The sequence below is a fragment of the Balaenoptera borealis genome (assembly GCF_965194805.1).
Source record: "Balaenoptera borealis genome assembly, chromosome: 1".
In the NCBI taxonomy this organism is placed as follows: domain Eukaryota; kingdom Metazoa; phylum Chordata; class Mammalia; order Artiodactyla; family Balaenopteridae; genus Balaenoptera; species Balaenoptera borealis.
Window position 1 is genome coordinate 75,885,100 of NC_138860.1, and position 18,854 is coordinate 75,903,953.

Sequence of the window (18,854 nt, forward strand, 5' to 3'; positions counted from 1 at the left end):
ACGACTTTTCAGAGGACCTGCATTTCTCATGCATCACACACTGCCAGTGGATGATGGGATACACTCAGGACTGAGCATCTGCAGAACCTGGAACCCAGCTCAAATCTCTATTCTGCCACCTTCATCAAGGACAAATGTATGACACACACACCCACTGGTTTCAACCAACTATTTACAAGCCCAAAACGGTCGTAAGGAAGTGGCTGGTCTTAATGCTTAATATTTGTACTCTCCGTGTCTCATTTTCACATTTTAGTACATTTACTAGGACAAGCAATTGACCCTCACCTCTATCTGATTCCCCTGAAAAAGTAGAAAATGCAGACTTAGGGTTCACTGGTCCTGACTTCCCTGTGTTAGAAATGACTCCCACCTCCCTGGCCTCCCATTTCCTTCCTAGCCCCCTTTACCAGAGCTGTTCTGCAGAACATCTCTGTAACTTCAATGGAAAAGTGAATCACTGATGTTTATAGCCTCTCCTCTGCCACACAGAGGAATTAATATATGGCTAATATATATGAGAGCACCTCCCACGGTGCTTGGCATATACCAAGTGCTCAAGAAATGTTTTATTCTGAATATGGAATTCACTGCACCAAAGGGGAATTAAGACATAAAACAAACAGTAGTTCAGGAAAGGCTAGGCTTACTTTATCAATAATAGAAATGTGAAGACATGAAGGGAATTGCCTCTTATGTAGGTATGTTAGCATCAAAAGGGCTAAAGCCACCATCTCTCTGTCCCCATAGCAACAGAGAAGAACTGGGCCAAATCATCTTTGGTCTGAGCTGGTATGAAGGTTTCTGCTGTGAGGAAACTGTTCAGTAAGAGTTCTAGATTGGCACATTCAGTGCTAAGTGATTTCATTTTGATTTATCCTTTACTCCTGTTTAATGTGAAGGCTGTATTTCCATTCACAGTAAAAGGACACAGTAGCATGTTTTATGAAGAGCTCTCCGCACTTGAAAACATAATCAAGCTACCCTATCTGCTTTACAGAATGATTATATACACGTAAAAGAACAGCCCTTCCCACTCACCACTCTAGCAGTTAGAAGAGGCTGGGTGGCTGTTAATTCTCTCACAAATGGCTATGTGAATTCAGAGGGCCCTTGACCTTTTAGACTCCGCCTCCTTCACCAGTAAAAAGTCTACTTTTAGAAGATTCTATATAAGGACCTTGTTGGGGAACATTACTTGAAGGTGGCTAGGAGGGCCAGCCTGCACCTGGCAGGGGCTGTCCCTCCCCTCACTGGTGCCATCTTCTCCCTGCATGGTCATGCTGGCCCCTGCCTGCCAGGCCTACCCCACGTGGTAACTGGGCCCTCTGGCCTTCTAAGCAAGAACACTGATTCTGCTTGCACCTCAGAATGCAGGAATCACACATGCTGGAACTTATTTTAATAAACCATGACTAACTCAGGAGGGAGAAGTTTTAAGAAGAACCCATTCCACCGGGCCCCACGGGTCATCACGAAGCAGGTGCTCATACCTCCTGACCTCTGCAAATCAAACTGGGGCTTTAAAGTTGTGAAGATAGCCAGGTACAAAGCAGAGCAAATAATTAGCATGTTGGGAAGGCAGCCTTTTCCAGCTCCGGGATATGGTCATTCTCTGGAATTTCCTAGGTTTTTAATTTTTAATTTTTATTTATTTATCTATCTATCTATTTATTTATGGCTGCGTTGGGTCTTCGTTGCGGCGTGTGGGCTTTCTCTAGTTGCAGCGAGCAGGGGAGTCATCAGATAAGTAAGGAAAGTGAATAGAAGAAGCTCAAAATGCAAGGTGTACATGATGATGAAGAAGATGATGACGACAATGACAGAGATCATGAAGAGAAGACTCGGGGTACACTTCTTCCAAGTAAGTGTCTTTCTTAGTCTACTTAGCCTTTCTTAGTGTAAACTTAGCTTTCTACCCCAGTGTACATCCCCCTCCTCTGCCACCCTGTATCTCCTGGGAACTTGAGATTTATCTGCCAAGTGCTTCTGAATTCTAAGGAACTGCAGCCCAGTAAGCCAGTTCTAGGACAACTCACAGGTTTATAATTCTTTTCATCTACCACAGCAAGAAAGTACAGTGCCCCTCTCTTGATCTTAACCAGCACAGAATCTCAACAAAAATAGAGCTGAAGGTCACGTTTCTTTAATGTGTTTCTTGAACCTTAGTAAAAGATTTAAGCTTATATCTATCAAATGATCTCAATCTGTAGAATCTGCAATGCTGAAGCAAGAAAATATATCTGGAATTCTACATAGAGGAAGATCCAACAAACTAAGCCTCTGAAATGGGAGATGGATTAGGTTTCTGTCTAACAGGTTCTTTAATGGCCTTGATCATATAATTTGATCAAGGCAATGCCTTGGACACTAGAATATTGCTACTATGGGGAAAGTTTAGTTTCAAAGTGGGTATGACTTTCAACATTGACAGGAGATAGTGGACCTTACAATTTCCAATGGACTGCTGGGTTTTCCCTTGTACTCTGCTAGCCCATGAACCACAGTACCATAGAGAAAAGAAGGTCAAGTTATAACCTTAATACTGTCAGTAACCAGCTAGGTGACCATGGGCAAGTTAATTCACTTTTCCAGGTACTGATTTCCTCTCCATTAACAGAGAGGTTTGGACTAGATCAGTTCTGAGCCTTATGATTTCTATATTTCTGACTTCCCAACCCAACCCCACCTCAACATTAAAGATACAAAACATGAGGTTCCTTCCCTAAATTTAGGACCTATCTCTCCTCCATTTCTTGAGCTTGGCCAGGAAAGTGACTTATTCTTTAGCACATGACTGACATCACCATTCAAAATCCATTGCAAGCTCTTAAGGACAGCTAAACTTCTCCACTGTGGCCCCTAATCTGATGGTGACAGCATTATAGGAGGAAATGATTTCTCCTAACCCAAACCAACTGAGCTGTGATTGCCGGCAGAACAATTTCATGAAGATAATGGGGAGATTCCTGTGGCTCCTGTTAATCACCAACACTTCACGCACTGATGCGCTAATAAGTACAGTCACACTTAATCAGGGCAGACAGCCACATGCTCCTGGGGCTCGGAGAAAATGACAGGAGCAGGACAGCTACTCCACTGGAGAGGTCAAGAGACCACACAGAGGCTTCACAGGAGTCAAAAGGCCTTGCAAATGAATACTGTCATTATATCCCCTAAGGAGGAGAAACAGGAAAGCCGTGTTATTAGGAAATGTCTCCAGTGCTCTGGGCAAGGAAAAGACCCTCTCCTACCCTTCCTTTCTGGCACTAGTCTGAATAGTGCTGGGATCTCCCCACTATAATCCTGGTGATCCTTCCCAGTCACACAAAACTTGTTTCCTGAAGACCATCTCACTCCACATACAAAAAACAGCATTCCTGAGATGCCTTTCATCTTATTTGGTGGCTGGAGAAACTCAAATCCAGAGAGGCTCATGTATCTCTTATGAATTTTGTGTAACAGAGTTAAGTGGCCAAAGCTCTGGACTAGGAAGCAGGAAGCTAGGTTTTTATCTCAGTGGCAATGTTGACTCACTGTGCGACCAATGGAAATTTACATCCCTGGGCCCTTTCTTTCTCCCACTGTAAAATAGAGCCAATATTGACCGAACAAAGATACTAAGAGAAAAAAAGGAAAATCTATGTCAAAGAGACTTGGGCCGTTCAGAGTTAAGGAGCTCTTCATACCCCAGTAACAATTACAGTAGAATCCGGTTACAAGTAGGTCTTGGAGAACAAAGCTACTCCTCAGTTATGCAACTTCCTGATGAAGATAATATAATGCAGTGGTTAAAAAGATGAGCTCCAGAGTCAGACTTTCTGGGTTCATTTCTGACTCCACCACTCATTATGAATTATGTCCCTTAAGTCTCCATTTTCCCATCCATAAGATGAAGAGTATGACAGTAACTACACCTCACAGGGCTGCTGAGGGAATGAAGTAAGATAATTCATATAAAGAGTCTAGAACAGTCATGAGCACATAGCAAGTAACCAAAACTGATTGGGTATCATTTGACTTAATATAAGGCTAAAACTTGGAAAATCTAGACTAACAGATGAATCGCTGGTAGTATGTTATCTTCCTGCAATATTCTGCTATCTAACTTCTGGTGAAAGCCCAACAGAAAAAAATCAGCTCAAGATTAAAGTCCCCAAGATGAGAACCACATTGGCTATATAGGTAAGTAAAGGAAGATCCACAGGTATAGAAATAACAACTGTGCTGGGAGCGAGGTACAGGGAGGTCCTCTACCAGGCAAGCTGAGACACCTGACCCATGTTCTCCACCAACCGAAGAGACAGTCCTGTTCCCCATGGTGAACTGTAAGGTAAGGATGACCCACACGAGAAGCCTGTCATGGGAAATGTGTCATGAGTGCCCACTCGGGACATGATGTGATGTGAACAGCAATAACCAAGCCTTGACACAGCAAGGAGCTCATACAAGGTTTTTCTATGTTATAATCACCACGAGGGCTCTGGAGAACACCCAGGTCCGCTGGCTTCCAGTCAAGAGACCACCATACTGACCTCCAACAACCCAGAAACATCCCTGCAAGACACTTATGCTCAGAGTATTTAGTCCTTTCCCCCTCGCCTCTTAAGTATTCCTATCATGTGCCAATTAAAACTCCTTCCCAAGCTAACTATTATCTCTCCAAACCAGAAGGGCTTTACAAGAAAGTAAATCACCAGATCTGGAGACTAACCAGGATAAGCATGCAAAACCTTGCAGACGTGTTCCCCACCCACCCCTCCCCAACTGTGCTTCCTTTGCTGAACGATTAATTCACTTCTCTTTCCTGGCTTGGAAACTAGCCCTTCCACCTATAGTTCAGCGGCAATGGGGCTCACAGCCCAGGCTGTCTGGAAACAATTCCTTCAGCTGCATGGCTACAGGCCAGCAAAGGGCCTGAGAACCAGCTCTGAAAAGTTACAGTCTCAGTAGGTGAGGGTGAAAGGGATATAGAAAATAAAAGAGCCAGAGATCAGGATTAGCTCTGAGAGCTATGAAACATGGAAAACACTGATATGATAGGGAACCAGATGACTACTCCTTTGTCACTGGGTAATAAGAACTTAATTCTGTCCTTCGCTTCAAGATCAAAGTTCCAATGGGCCTTGTTCTTAGACTCAGGTTTTGGCAGAAGAACTGGACGACCCCACTGAGTTTGCATTGCTACACTAGATTGGCTGGCAAAGCAAATATAACCATCTCCTTTACCTAGGTTTCCTGCTCAAAATCCTTTTGTTCTGCATGTCTCCCTGATTCTAGCCAATGCCTATTCATGGGACCTTGGGCAAGTCATTTAATCTCTCTGAGCCTCAATTTAAATTTACTTATCCATAAAATTGGGCATGAAAATTACTTGTCTTAACTTCTTTACGTAGGTTTTTGCAAGGATCAAGTAAGATTAAATATTAAAGCACTTTGTAAATTAAAAAGTGCCATTTGTAACTTTAATAAATTCCAAGGTCCACACGGTCCAGTCTCTGGACAAAACTAAAGTCAGATGTAAAGTGGAACACTCAAAATGAATTAAAGGGAATCCTAGTCTTCAGTTGTATCTGTCAAAGACCATTACAGACGATCCAATTCATAAGTCTCAGGAACACTTTGTATTTCCTTTCCTCTCCTCCCTAGATCCACTACACCTCAAAGCCACACAAGTGCTTTTCACTCTCCCAAGCCCTAAATTCTCATCTCCAGCCCCTCTGGTTTTTCTTTCTCTCCCTCTCCTTCCTACTCTTTCTATCAGATCTTTAACATGCAGCTCAACTTCACCCCACTTTCATTTTTTTCCTCTCAACTGTACTATTATCGAAAAGTGAAATCTGGCGACTTGCCCCTTTTTCCTTCTACCTTTCCAGTTCTAGCTCTTTCCATCCAATTCCATGATTTGCATTAAAAAGCTTGGTGAGTAAGGGCACAAATCTCCTTAGAGGAAGAGGCTAAATCAGCAAAGTATAATTCTCTTTATGGAGCTAGGGTGGGGGACAGGACATATGTAATAGTAAATCTTGACCCTGTCACATTTTTATTCTTATTATCCCCACTTGGCAAGGTACCTACAAATCTATTAAAGATGTCTTACGGCATAAGATGCATTAAGATATCACATAGCATCAAAGAAGGGACAAACAGGAGAGAATTTGGAAGGAGTCCTCATAGAAAGCCAGGGTTAGTGGTTTGTGTCTAGAATGGTTGGGACCTTACCATTCCACACCTGTAAGGGACCTTTCAGACACAAATAGTGTTTTCCAAAGTCACCTCTATAGTAAAGTAGTTCCCAGGATATTAACACTTATACATGGAAAAAATATGATTCCATGGCCAATTCAGTTTGAGAAATGCTGCGTTACAGGGATTTCTCTGACTTTAGGACTTCCCAGCACGTTTAAGTTGAATAATTTTAACATGAAACATTTTGGATGGTAAATGTTTTACAGGATACATTTTAAGAAAGGCTGGTTTTGGCTCTCCTCCTCATTTTATAGACAAGGAAACTGAGACCCATGGGGGATACTGACCCTCATAACATCATTCAGAGTTCCGGGGGAGAAGAGGGGCTACAGCCCACGTTTCCAAACCCCAGTTTTGTGTGTTAGACTCCGGGAGGAATGATAGAGAGGAAGCATGCCTCTACGGAATTGCAAAAGTTGCATTTACTTAAGCATCAAGGTTACTATACATCAAGGATGGTTACAAAGTAATCATCCAGGACAACCAACATCACAAAGTCTAACTAGATCCCGCATGTCATGTTTGTAGGCCACTGAACAGTATATAGAATTACGATGAAGAGGGTCACCTTAGCTAGCGGCAATCTTCTTTTCTACCACACATCAAGGGGAGCGCCACTCCTGGAGCTGTCTGCCTGCTCCTGTTGCAGAGCCCTTAACCAATGGTCAAGATCTCTCCAGTTGTTCGCATAAAACTAAGTACAAAGTTCAAATGAAACTAAAAGAGAATTGCATTATATAGAAGCAATGACAGACTAGTGAGAGAGTTCCCCTATATCTTGCATTAAAATAGCCACCTCCAAATCTTGCCTCTCTGTCAACAGGGAGATGGGTCAATGTTAGGAGCACTCTGGTTCCATCAGAGGAAAATAAGAGATGACAGCCCCTTTACCTTCTTCTTGGATTTAAAGACGTTACACCTGAAGATATTGCTGGCACCATCTCGAGCGATATAGCTGAAGATCTTCAAGTCTTGGGAATCGTGAGAGACGTAGAAGATCCTACAGGAAGAACAACAGAAAAATGCACTGAAAATGGCATTAGGTTCAAATCTCCAATGAGGAAACCTCTGTTTAAGGACACTTTACAGACAGAGCTCACTCAAGTCAAGTCCTTAGAGAAAGCTTTCTTCCTATGAAAGCCACAATGCAGGAGGCACTTTCCATGGGCTCCACAAACACTGACATTCCAGTGAGTGACCACCAGATGTGAAATAGTGGACACAGGTAGGACATGGACCCCATGCTATCACTAGTAAATCTGTCCTGGCAACTTGTATGTTAGAAGGAAAAAATCATTCCCATCCTTATCAGAGCAATAAATCTGCATCTAAGCCAGGGAAATGTGGGGAGGTTTCCTAATACCTGTTCACAGTTACCTCCAAATGAGGAGACTTAGGGAACCAGCAATGCTAACCGCATTGCGAGACACTCTGTTTCATTATTGTAGGTCCCTCGGTGAGAGTGACTTCACTTTGTGTCCCATGCCATCAAGTTCACAGCTTCCATGTATTCATTCCATCAGTCAACCAATCCCCCTGAGTGCACACCATGGGCCAGGCACTATCCCAGCAGCCAGAGGAACAAGCAACAGAACATATAAAGCCCCTGAACTCATGGAGTTCATATTCAGGAGATATCAATAAACAAATAGAAAATGAGGGCCATGAAGAAAAATAAGGGACAGAACATGACAGAGCTGCTATTTTAGACAGGGTGGTTAGCAGGAAGGCCTCAAAGAGAGGCAAAGACCTAATGATGTGAAGGTGCCAGTCACTGGACTACGTGGGCAAAAGCAGTGCAGAAAGTGGGAACAGCAAGTTTCAAAGCCAGGTGGTGTTTATAAGGCGCTCTAAGCATTCAAGGAATGGCCAGGTCAGCGTGTCTCAAGTCAAGGGAGTGTGGCCAGTGACAGGGTCAGAGAAGCAATCAAAGGCCAGAACACAGGAGACCTTGAAGGGCAGGGTTTGTACTCCAAGTGAGACAAGAAGCCATTAGAAGCTTCTGAGCAGAGGATTGACTTCCTGATGCTTTAGACTAAAGAATCCCTCTGGCTGCTGTGGGTGGGCGGTGGGGATAGAGGCAGAGGAAAGGCCAGGAAAAGGGGAAAATTATAAGCAAGGCCCTAATGGCTGACTCTTAGGTGGCCCTAGGACAGGGTACCACCAGAACTACCAAGTCTGAGTGCTGTCAACATGGAGCAGGGGAGGCGAGTATCAGGGATACATCAGAGGAACTGATTTGAGCATTGAGGAGAGTGTTGCTCTTGATAAACACCCTGGGGACACATCATTTCCCCCCAGAATCTTTTCCTCAATGAAAACACAACTTTTCCATCCCAGGATTTCACAGGCCTGGTATGTCTGAGTCAGTCTTTCTGTGCAGCACAGAGAGAACGGGATTTAGAGTCATATCCACAACTGTGCCCCTTACCATAAGGTAAGCCGGGGAACCCTCAGAGGCTCAGTTTTCTTATCTGTAAAATGGGACTTTTAATAGTAACACCTTGCAGTGTTACTGGGAAGATGAAATAATGAGTAAAGTGCTTTTTACTTCTCCTTACCGATATCCCCTCTAAGTAGCCTTTTTACTGAGATTCTTACCAAGGACCCCAAGAAGTCTGAGAGGGACTTTCAAAAGAGAAGTGATACAGAGAGGAGAACAATCCCCAGAAAAAATCCAAGTTCACCTTGGGGACCAAAGCTTCTCTGCTGAACTCTGCTAAAAGTCATTTCAGTTCATCTCACGTGTCCACCAACTCTGAACGATGCTGAAATAGAGGTTATTATGTTTGTTTAACGTGGCTTCTAGGAAAGCTAATCTAACATTATCAGGCCTGCACCATAGAGTACCCGATTCTTCTAATGACGCCAAAGTGTCCTCCTAACACGGAAGGGACAAACCAACAACGGCACCTCAGCATCTCCTGCCTGAGCTGCAGGCCCACCCAGCCAGTCCTTCTGGACACACACTCCTGATCTTCTCTCAAGCTTCAAATTCATCACGTTCCCCAACTAAATTAATCATCTCCCCTGTAATTCTCAGGCAAACATGGCCTTCCTTCTCCCAAGCCCTCTCTCGATGAGGGGCGCCATGTCCACTCAAGCCAGAAACCTGGGCAACACCTTTGACTCCTTCCTCCCTTGTTCTCCAATATCTGTCACTCATGACCAAGTCCTCTGCAGCCCTCCTCCTTGACATGGCTCTAAAATATACTTTTTCCTTCAGTTCCACAGTAGTGCCTTAGTTCACAGGTCCTACTGTTCACCTGGAATTTTGCAACTCACCTAGTGTCTCTCTGCTTCCTACCTCACCTACTGCCAAGCCACTCTCTATATTGCTAGCCAAGTGGTATTTTTGAAAACACAAAGCACATCCTAGTATTTCCTTCTAAAAACCATTCAAAGGTTTCCTACTGCCCTCAGACCAAGTCCAAACTCCTCAGCATGGAGTATCTATGTTTCTGCTTTCATCTCTCTCCAGGAGCCTGACTTCCATAGCCCTTCAGAACCAGGTGCATACATCTGCCTGCCTTTGCAACTCCTTGAAGACTTGATTCAGAGAAGCGTTCTCTGCCCACTCTGCCCCCAAGTCTGAGCTGCTGAATGCCCCTGGGTTCACCTTTACCATAGCACGTTATCTCATACTATGATGTTTATTTTTATATTTATTTTTATTTTTTCGGAATTTAATTTTATTTTTTATACAGCAAGTTCTTATTAGTTATCTATTTTATACATATTACTGTATATATGTCAATCCCAATCTCCCAGTTCATCCCACCACGACCCCCCTCCCCTTTCCCACGCTGGTGTCCATACGTTTGTTCTCTACATCTGTGTCTCTATTTCTGCCTTGCAAACCGGTTCGTCCGTACCATTTTTCTAGATTCCACATATATGCGTTAATATACGATATTTGTTTTCCTCTTTCTGACTTACTTCACTCTGTATTACAGTCTCTAGGTCCATCCACGTCTCTACAAATGACCCAATTTCATTCCTTTTTATGGCTGAGTAATATTCCATTCTATATACGTACCACTTCTTTATCCATTCATCTGTCTATGGGCATTTAGGTTGCTTCCATGACCTGGCTATTGTAAGTAGTGCTGCAATGAACACTGGGGTGCGTGTGTCTTTTTGAATTATGGTTTTCTCTGGGTATATGTCCAGTAGTGGGATTGCTGGGTCATATGGTAATTCTATTTTTAGTTTTTTAAGAAACCTCCATACTGTCCTCCATAGTGGTTGTATCAATTTACATTCCCACCGACAGTGCAAGAGGGTTCCCTTTTCTCCACATCCTCTTCAGCATTTGTTGTTTGTAGATTTTCGGATGATGCCCATTCTAACCAGTGTGAGGTGATACTTCATTGTAGTTTTGATGTGCATTTCTCTAATAATTAGTGATGTTGAGCAGATTTTCATGTGCCTCTTGGCCATCTGTATGTCTTCTTTGGAGAGGTGTCTATCTAGGTTTTCTGCCCATTTTTGGACTGGGTTCTTTGTTTTTTTAATATTGAGCTGCATGAGCTGTTTATATATTTTGGAGATTAATCCTTTGTCCATTGATTCGTTTGCAAATATTTTCTCCCATTCTGAGGGTTGCCTTTTTGTCTTGTTTGTAGTTTCCTTTGCTGTGCAAAAGCTTTGAAGTTTCATTAGGTCCCATTTGTTTATTTTTGTTTTTATTTCCATTACTCTAAGAGGTGGGTCAAAAAAGATCTTGCTGTGATTTATTTCAAAGAGTGTTCTTCCTGTTTTCCTCTAAGAGTTTTATAGTGTCCGGTCTTACATTTAGGTCTTCAATCCATTTTGAGTTTATTTTTCTGTATGGTGTTAGGGACTGTTCTAATTTCATCCTTTTAAATTTAGCTGTCCAGAGTTCCCAGCACCACTTATTGAAGAGACTGTCTTTTCTCCATTGTATATCCTTGCCTGCTTTGTCATACATTAGTTGACCATAGTTGCGTGGGTTTATCTCTGGGCTTTCTATCCTGTTCCACTGATGTATATATTTCTGTTTTTGAGCCAGCACCGTACTGTCTTGATTACTGTAGCTTTGTAGTATAGTCTGAAGTCCTGGAGCCTGATTCCTCCAGCTCCGTTTTTCTTTCTCAAGATTGCTTTGGCTATTCGGGGTCTTTTGTGTTTCCATACAAATTGTGAAATTTTTTGTTCTAGTTCTGTGAAAAATGCCATTGGTAGTTTGATAGGGATTGCACTGAATCTGTAGACTGCTTTGGGTAGTATAGTCATTTTCACAATATTAATTCTTCCAATCCAAGAACATGGTATATCTCTCCATCTGTTTGTGTCATCTTTGATTTCTTTCATCAGTGTCTTATAGATTTCTAAGTACAGGTCTTTTACCTCCTTAGGCAGCTTTATTCCTAGGTATTTTATTCTTTTTGGTGCAATGGTGAATGGGATTATTTCCTTAATTTCTCTTTCTGATCTTTTGTTGTCAGTGTATAGGAATGCAAGAGATTTCTGTGCATTAACTTTGTATCCTGCAACTTTACCAAATTCATTGATTAGCTCTAGTAGTTTTCTGGTGGCATCTTTAGGATTATCTATGTATAGTATCATGTCATCTGCAAACAGTGACAGTTTTAATTCTTCTTTTCCAATTTGTATTCCTTTTATTTCTTTTTCTTCTCTGACTGCCGTGGCCAGGACTTCCAAAACTATGTTAAATAAGAGTAGCAAGAGTGGACACCCTTGTCTTGTTCCTGATCTTAGGTGAAATGCTTTCAGTTTTTCACCATGGAGAATGATGTTTGCTGTGGGTTTGTCATATATAGCCTTTATGATGTTGAGGTAGCTTCCCTCTATGCCCACTTTCTGGAGAGTTTTTTATCATAAATGGGTGTTGAATTTTGTCAAAAGCTTTTTCTGTATCTATTGGGATGATCATATGGTTTTCATTTTTCAATTTGCTAATATGGGGTATCACATTGATTGATTTCCATATAGTGAAGAATCCTTGCATCCCTGGGATAAATCCCACTTGATCATGGTGCATGACCCTTTTAATGTGTTGTTGGATTCCGTTTGCTAATATTTTGTTGAGGACTTTTGCATCTATATTCATCAGTGATATTGGTCTGTAATTTTCTTTTTTGTAGTTCTTTGTCTGGTTTTCGTATCAGGGTGATGGTGGCCTCATAGAATGAGTTTGGGAGTGTCCCTTTCTCTGCAATTTTTTGGAAGAGTTTGAGAAGGATGGGTGTTAGCTCTTCTCTAAATGTTTGAAAGAATTCACCTGAGAAGCCATCTGGTCCTGGACTTTTGTTTGTTGGAAGATTTTCAATCACGCTTTCAACTTCATTACTTGTCATTGGTCTGTTCATGTTTTCTGTTTCTTCCTGGTTCAGTCTTGGAAGGTTATACCTTTTCAAGAATTTGTCCATTTCTTCCAGGTTGTCCATAGTAGTGGCACGGAGCTGCTTGTAGAAGTCTCTAATGATGCTTTCTATTTCTGCAGTGTCCATTTTAACTTCTCCTTTTTCATTTCTAATTTTATTGATTTGAGTCCTCTCCCTCCTTTTCTTGATGAGTCTGGCTAAAGGTTTATGAATTTTATCTTCTCAAAGAACCAGCTTTTAGTTTTATTGATCTTTGCTACTGTTTTCTTTGTTTCTATTTCATTTATTTCTGCTCTGATCTTTATGAATTCTTCCCTTCTACTAACTTTGGGTTTGTTTGTTCTTCTTTCTCTAGTTCCTTTAGGTGTAAGGTTAGATTGTTTATTTGAGATTTTTCTTGTTTCTTGAGGTAGGATTGTATTGCTATAAACGTCCCTCTTAGAACTGCTTTTACTGCATCCCATAGGTTTTGGATCATCATGTTTTTGTTGTCATTTGTCTCTAGGTATATTTTGATTTACTCTTTGATTTCCTCAGTGATCTCTTGGTTATTTAGTAACGTATTGTTTAGCCTCCATGTGTTTGTGTTTTCTATGTTTTTCTTCCCATAATTGATTTCTAATCTCATAGTGTTGTGGTCGGAAGAGATGCTTGATATGATTTCAATTTTCTTAAATTTACTGAGGCTTGATTTGTGACCCAAGATGTGATCTATCCTGGATAATGTTCCGTGCGCACTTGAGAAGAAAGTGTAATCTGCTGTTTTTGGATGGAATGTCCTATAAATATCAATTAAATCCATCTGGTCTCTTGTGTCATTTAAAGCTTGTGTTTCCTTATTAATTTTCTGTCTGGATGATCTGTCCATTGGTGTAAGTGAAGTGTTAAAGTCCCCCACTGTTATTGTGTTACTGCCGATTTCCTCTTTTATAGCTGTTAGCATTTGCCTTATGTATTGAGGTGCTCCTATGTTGGGTGCATATATATTTATAATTGTTATATCTTCTTGGATTGATCCCTTGATCATTATGTAGTGTTCTTCCTTGTCTCTTGTAACATTCTTTATTTTAAAGTCTATTTTATGTGATATGAGTATTGCTACTCCAGCTTTCTTTTCATTTCCATTTGCATGGAATATCTTTTTCCATCCCCTCACTTTCAGTCTGTATGTGTCCCTAGGTCTGAAGTGGGTCTCTTGTAAACAGCATATAGATGGGTCTTGTTTTTGTATCCAATCAGCGAGCTTCTGTCTTTTGGTTGGCGCATTTAATCCATCCACATTTAAGGTAGTTATCGATATGTATGTTCCTATGACCATTTTCTTAATTGTTATAGGTTTGTTTTTGTAGGTCCTTTTCTTGTCTTGTGTTTCCCACTTAGAGAAGTTCCTTTAGCATTTGTTGTAGAGCTGGTTTGGTGGTGCTGAATTCTCTTAGCTTTTGCTTATCTGTAAAGCTTTTGATTTCTCCGTCGAATCTGAATGAGATCCTTGCTGGATAGAGTAATCTTGGTTGTAGGTTCTTCCCTCTCATCACTTTAAATATATTGTGTCACTCCTTTCTGGCTTGTAGAGTTTCTGCTGAGAAATCAGCTGTTAACCTTATGGGAGTTCCCTTGTATGTTATTTGTCATTTTTCCCTTGCTGCTTTTAATAATTTTTCTTTGTCCTTAATTTTTGTCAGTTTGATTACTGTATGTCTTGGCATGTTTCTCCTTGTGTTTATTCTGTCTGGGACTCTCTGTGCTTCCTGGACTTGGGTGGCTACTTCCTTTCCCATGTTAGGGAAGTTTTCGACAATAATCTCTTCAAATATTTTCTTGGGTCCTTCCTCTCTCTCTTCTCCTTCTTGGACGCCTATAATGCGGAAGTTGGTGCGTTTTATTTTGTCCCAGAGGTCTCTTAGGCTGTCTTCATTTCTTTTCATTCTTTTTCCTTTATTCTGTTCCGTGGCAGTGAATTCCATTATTCTGTCTTCCAGGTCACTTCTCCATTCTTCTGCCTCAGTTATGCTGTTATTGATTCCTTCTAGTGTATTTTTCATTTCAGTTATTGTATTGTTCATCTCTGTTTGTTTGTTCTTTAATTCTTCTAGGTGTTTGTTCTTTAATTCTTCTAGGTCTTTGTTAAACATTTCTTGCATCTTCTTGATCCTTGCCTCCATTCTTTTTCCGAGGTCCTAGATCATCTTCACTATCATTATTCTGAATTTTTTTTTCTGGAAGGTTGCCTATCTCCACTTCATTTAGTTGTTTTTCTGGGGTTTTATCTTGTTCCTTTATGTGGTACATAGCCCTCTGCTTTTTAATTTTGTCTATCTTTCTGTGGATGTGGTTTTCATTCCACAGGCTGCAGGACTGTAGTTCTTCTTGCTTCTGCTGTCTGCCCTCTGGTGGATGAGGCTATCTAAGAGGCTTGTGCAAGCTTCCTGATGGGAGGGACTGGTGTTGGGTAGACCTGGGTGTTGCTCTGGTAGGCAGAGCTCAGTAAAACTTTAATCCACTTGTCAGCTGATGTGTGGGACTGAGTTCCCTCCCTGTTGATTGTTTGGCCTGAGGTGACCCAGCACTGGAGGCTACAGGCTCTTTGGTGGGGTTAATGGTGGACTCTGGGAGGGCTCACACTAAGGAGTACTTCCCAGAACTTCTGCTGCCAGTGTCCTTGTCCCCACAGTGAGCCACAGCCACCTCCTGCGTCTGCAGGAGACCCTCCACCACTAGCAGGTATGTCTGGTTCAGTCTCCTATGGGGTCACTGCTCCTTCCCCCTGGGTCCTGATGCACACACTGCTTTATGTGTGCCCTCCAAGAGTGGAGTCTCTGTTTCCCCCAGTCCTGTCGAAGTCCTGCAGTCAAACCCTGCTAGGCTTCAAAGTATGATCCTCTGGGAATTCCTCCTCCCGTTGCCAGACCCCCAGGTTGGGAAGCCTGATGTGGGTCTCAGAACCTTCACTCCAGTGGGTGGACTTCTGTGGTATAAGTGTTCTCCAGCTTGTGAGTCACCCACCCAGTGGTTATGGGATTTGATTTTATTGTGGTTGCGCCCCTCCTACCGTCTCATTGCAGCTTCTCCTTTGTCTTTTGATGTGGGGTATCTTTTTTGTGACTTCCAGTGTCTTTCTGTTGATGAATGTTCAGCAGTTAGTTGTGATTCCTGTGCTCTCGCAAGAGGGAGTGAGCGCACGCCCTTCTACTCTGCCATCTTGAACCAGTACTCACTATGATGTTTATACTGAAGCTTCTTGTAGCAAGAAGGGCCACATCTTGGTATTCCAGTGCCAGCACTGTGATTGGCACATAGGAGGTTCCTAATGCCTGCTTAGGAGGGAGGGAGGCGTCCTTGCTGTCATTAATAAGCACCCATAATGTGCTCAGCCTGGCTATTCATTTCCCCCACCCCCAGACAGAGTGAGGTTCCGTTAGTTCAGATGTATCACACATGAAACTCCTTTGATTTTTGAGTTTTTCATTTATTATTAGGTAATACCCTAAGGAATGTGAACTAGATTTAAAACCGATGGAGCAGATATGAAGGCAGACTGGCATGCCAACAAGGCACAAAGACATGGAAGGCACTCAGGGATGGCAGCAAGCTAGTGTTAACTTTACCTTGGTAGACAAAGCACCTTTTCGGCAAATATGATGACAACCTGGGCATGGATGCAGCCACTCTCTTTGGACTGGAGTTCTTTGGAGACTGCTCTTTTATGTCTGAGTTCAGAAACTTAATGTGTAAGTTATTAAAAGTCAATAATCTCTAGCTAACTATAAAGTCAACTAGTTAGAGTTTAGGAAAGTATCCGCCAACACAATCAAGAAGCAGAAAGTTTTTCCATGTGACCTCATTCACCGACAAATTAATAAATCAACAAATTAAGGCCTCATGTCCAAACTTCTAGATTTAGAACTATATTCCAAGAACCCTTACTTCTTCATACCTTGGTTTTAAGAACTGTGATTGTGTGTGTGTTGGGGGTGGGGGAGGGGAGAAAGAATAATATGAGGACTCAAGAGAATAAAGAAAGATTTCCCTTTTCCCCTCCTTAATCTTTATCCTTAAGTCTAGTGCAGTTCTGATCCCACTTCCAGAAAGTATCTCAATTTTCATAACTTTCAGTATAATTAAAGGGTAGGATACCAAAGTAGTTCATATAGTGTTAATAATGATTACAAAGATCTTATTAGATTTATTCCCACTTCAAATTTCTTCAAATTTCTTGGTTTTATTTCAAAATATGCATAGAATTATAACTTTCACTCACTAATGGAACTGTTATGTGTTCAAGCCACAGCAATAAACTTTTCTGTACACTGTTATGTCCATAAACTTAACATAAATTACTGAAATATAAACAATATCTTGGGGAAACTGGATTTGGGGTTTATAGTTATGTTGGAATTCAAGTTGATGGATTGATAAAGAACCACTGGACCCACCACCAACACCCGTTTCTCACTTCCTTGACTATTAATCTATAGGTAAATGTGCTTCTTTTAGGAGCACAGAAAAAAAAATGGAATGTAGAGTAGAAAGAGACCTGTGTAGTCCTCAGATCTGTCCAACCCAGCATCCCTGTCATTCAGCATTTGTCAGTGATGGGCAGTTCACTCCAGTTAGAGTAGCCATTTCTCCTTTCGGAGGGCTTCTAATTACTTGGAAATTCCCCCTTACATTGATTAGAAATCTACCAACAGCAATGCAGTGGAAGGAAATGGTTGAAAACACTGGTCCTGGTGTGGGACAGATCTGGATTATAGGCCCAGGCTCTGCTGCTTACTAGCTGTGAGATCCTGGGCGTTATCTTGATTTACTCATGGTTCTTCACCTGTGAAATGGGGATAACCATAGTACTTTCCCTACTCATGAGGTTTAAAGAATGAATGCATGCAGAAAGATCAGCTTATAGCAAATGGTTAATAAATGGTTAACTGCTATTAGTACTGCCATACTACTGCCCTAGTTCTATCCTTTGGGGCCTTAGAGAACAAGGCTAATCCTTCTAAATGGCAACCCTTTGAAAACCACCACCATATTTATATTTACTCCTCTGATTCTTTAAAGTGACACACTTCCTCTTCCTTCAAGAGTTCCTCAACCAGCCCATTTTCTAGATCCTTTATTGCTCTGGCAGGTTTGTACTGTGGAAAGAGTATGGGCTTTGGGTTGAGAGAGATCTGGGTTCAAGTCTTAGCTTTGCCACTTCCTAGCTGTTGGCCTTATGCAAACTACTCAGTTGACATAACCCTTTCTTTCCTGATCTGAAAATAGGTAGATTAATAATCTCTTCATAATATTAAGTATTAAAACACTCCCCTCCAGTATTTAACACAACGTCCAACATATGGTGAGTTGCTTGCTCAGTAAATACGATCTCCATCTTCCATGTTAACCTTTTCTGTACATACCCCAATTTACCAATGACTCTTAAAACACAGTTCACAGAACTGAATGCATATTCCTAAAGGGATGAGAACACGACAGAGTGAATTTGGATATTTTCTATGCTCTAGAACTGAATTTTTAGCAAAGCATCTCTGATCATATTTTTTTAGCAAAGCATCTCTGATCATATTTTTTTCTTTAGTTACAGCATCTCACTGCTCATTCACACTGTGATCAACTCAAACAGTCAAATCTAATTTGCACAACTGCTCTTAAGGCAGATTTCCTAAGCATACTTGGTAATTGGTTTTTAGGACTGTCTCCTAGGGATCACTATTTCCTTTTCCAAGCTCTCACAGATCATCTGCTTAATGATCTCTTCTAGAATTTTGCCCAGGGGCAATGACAAGTTCACTAGTCTATAATTCCTAGACCCAGATTTTCCCCCTTTCTAAAAAGTGAAATGTCTTTTTCTTGTAGTCTTCTCATATCTCATCCATTCCCCATGATTTTGCAAAGATGATCAATCATCATTTTGCAATCACATTCTTTAGGACTCCAGGTCCTAAGTGACCAAGGCCTGGACACATTTAAAGGAGTGAGGGACGCCTGCCTTTTTCCTTGTGGTTTTCAAACTTCTATTTTTCAAATCACCTATGTTCTAGTGTTTCTAGTTTGAAGATCCGACAGTTCTCTACTTGAGGTAAAAAAAAAAAAAAAAAAAAGGGAGATACATAGTTAGAACAATGGGACTTCAGAATATCTCTTTGCCATGTGCTACTCTCTTTTCTTTTATACTTTTCTCATCGTCAGTCTTTTCCATGAACCCAATGCATTCAGGGTTTCGGTTCCTCT

At 41.5% G+C, this 18,854-nt stretch overlaps 1 protein-coding gene across 5 annotated transcripts in view; it reads right to left on the reverse strand.

Annotated features, from left to right (window-relative positions):
* Window positions 1-18,854, reverse strand: part of LOC309634891 (carboxyl-terminal PDZ ligand of neuronal nitric oxide synthase protein) — a gene marked incomplete at its 5' end in the record, with an annotated part of 304,374 nt that overhangs the window by 46,160 nt on the left and 239,360 nt on the right. For all 5 annotated transcript variants that reach the window (XM_082405414.1, XM_082405410.1, XM_082405412.1 and 2 more), the window contains one exon: window positions 7,141-7,249. In XM_082405414.1, coding sequence (XP_082261540.1) covers window positions 7,141-7,249 — 109 coding nt within the window. The remainder of the gene's footprint in view (window positions 1-7,140; window positions 7,250-18,854) is intronic.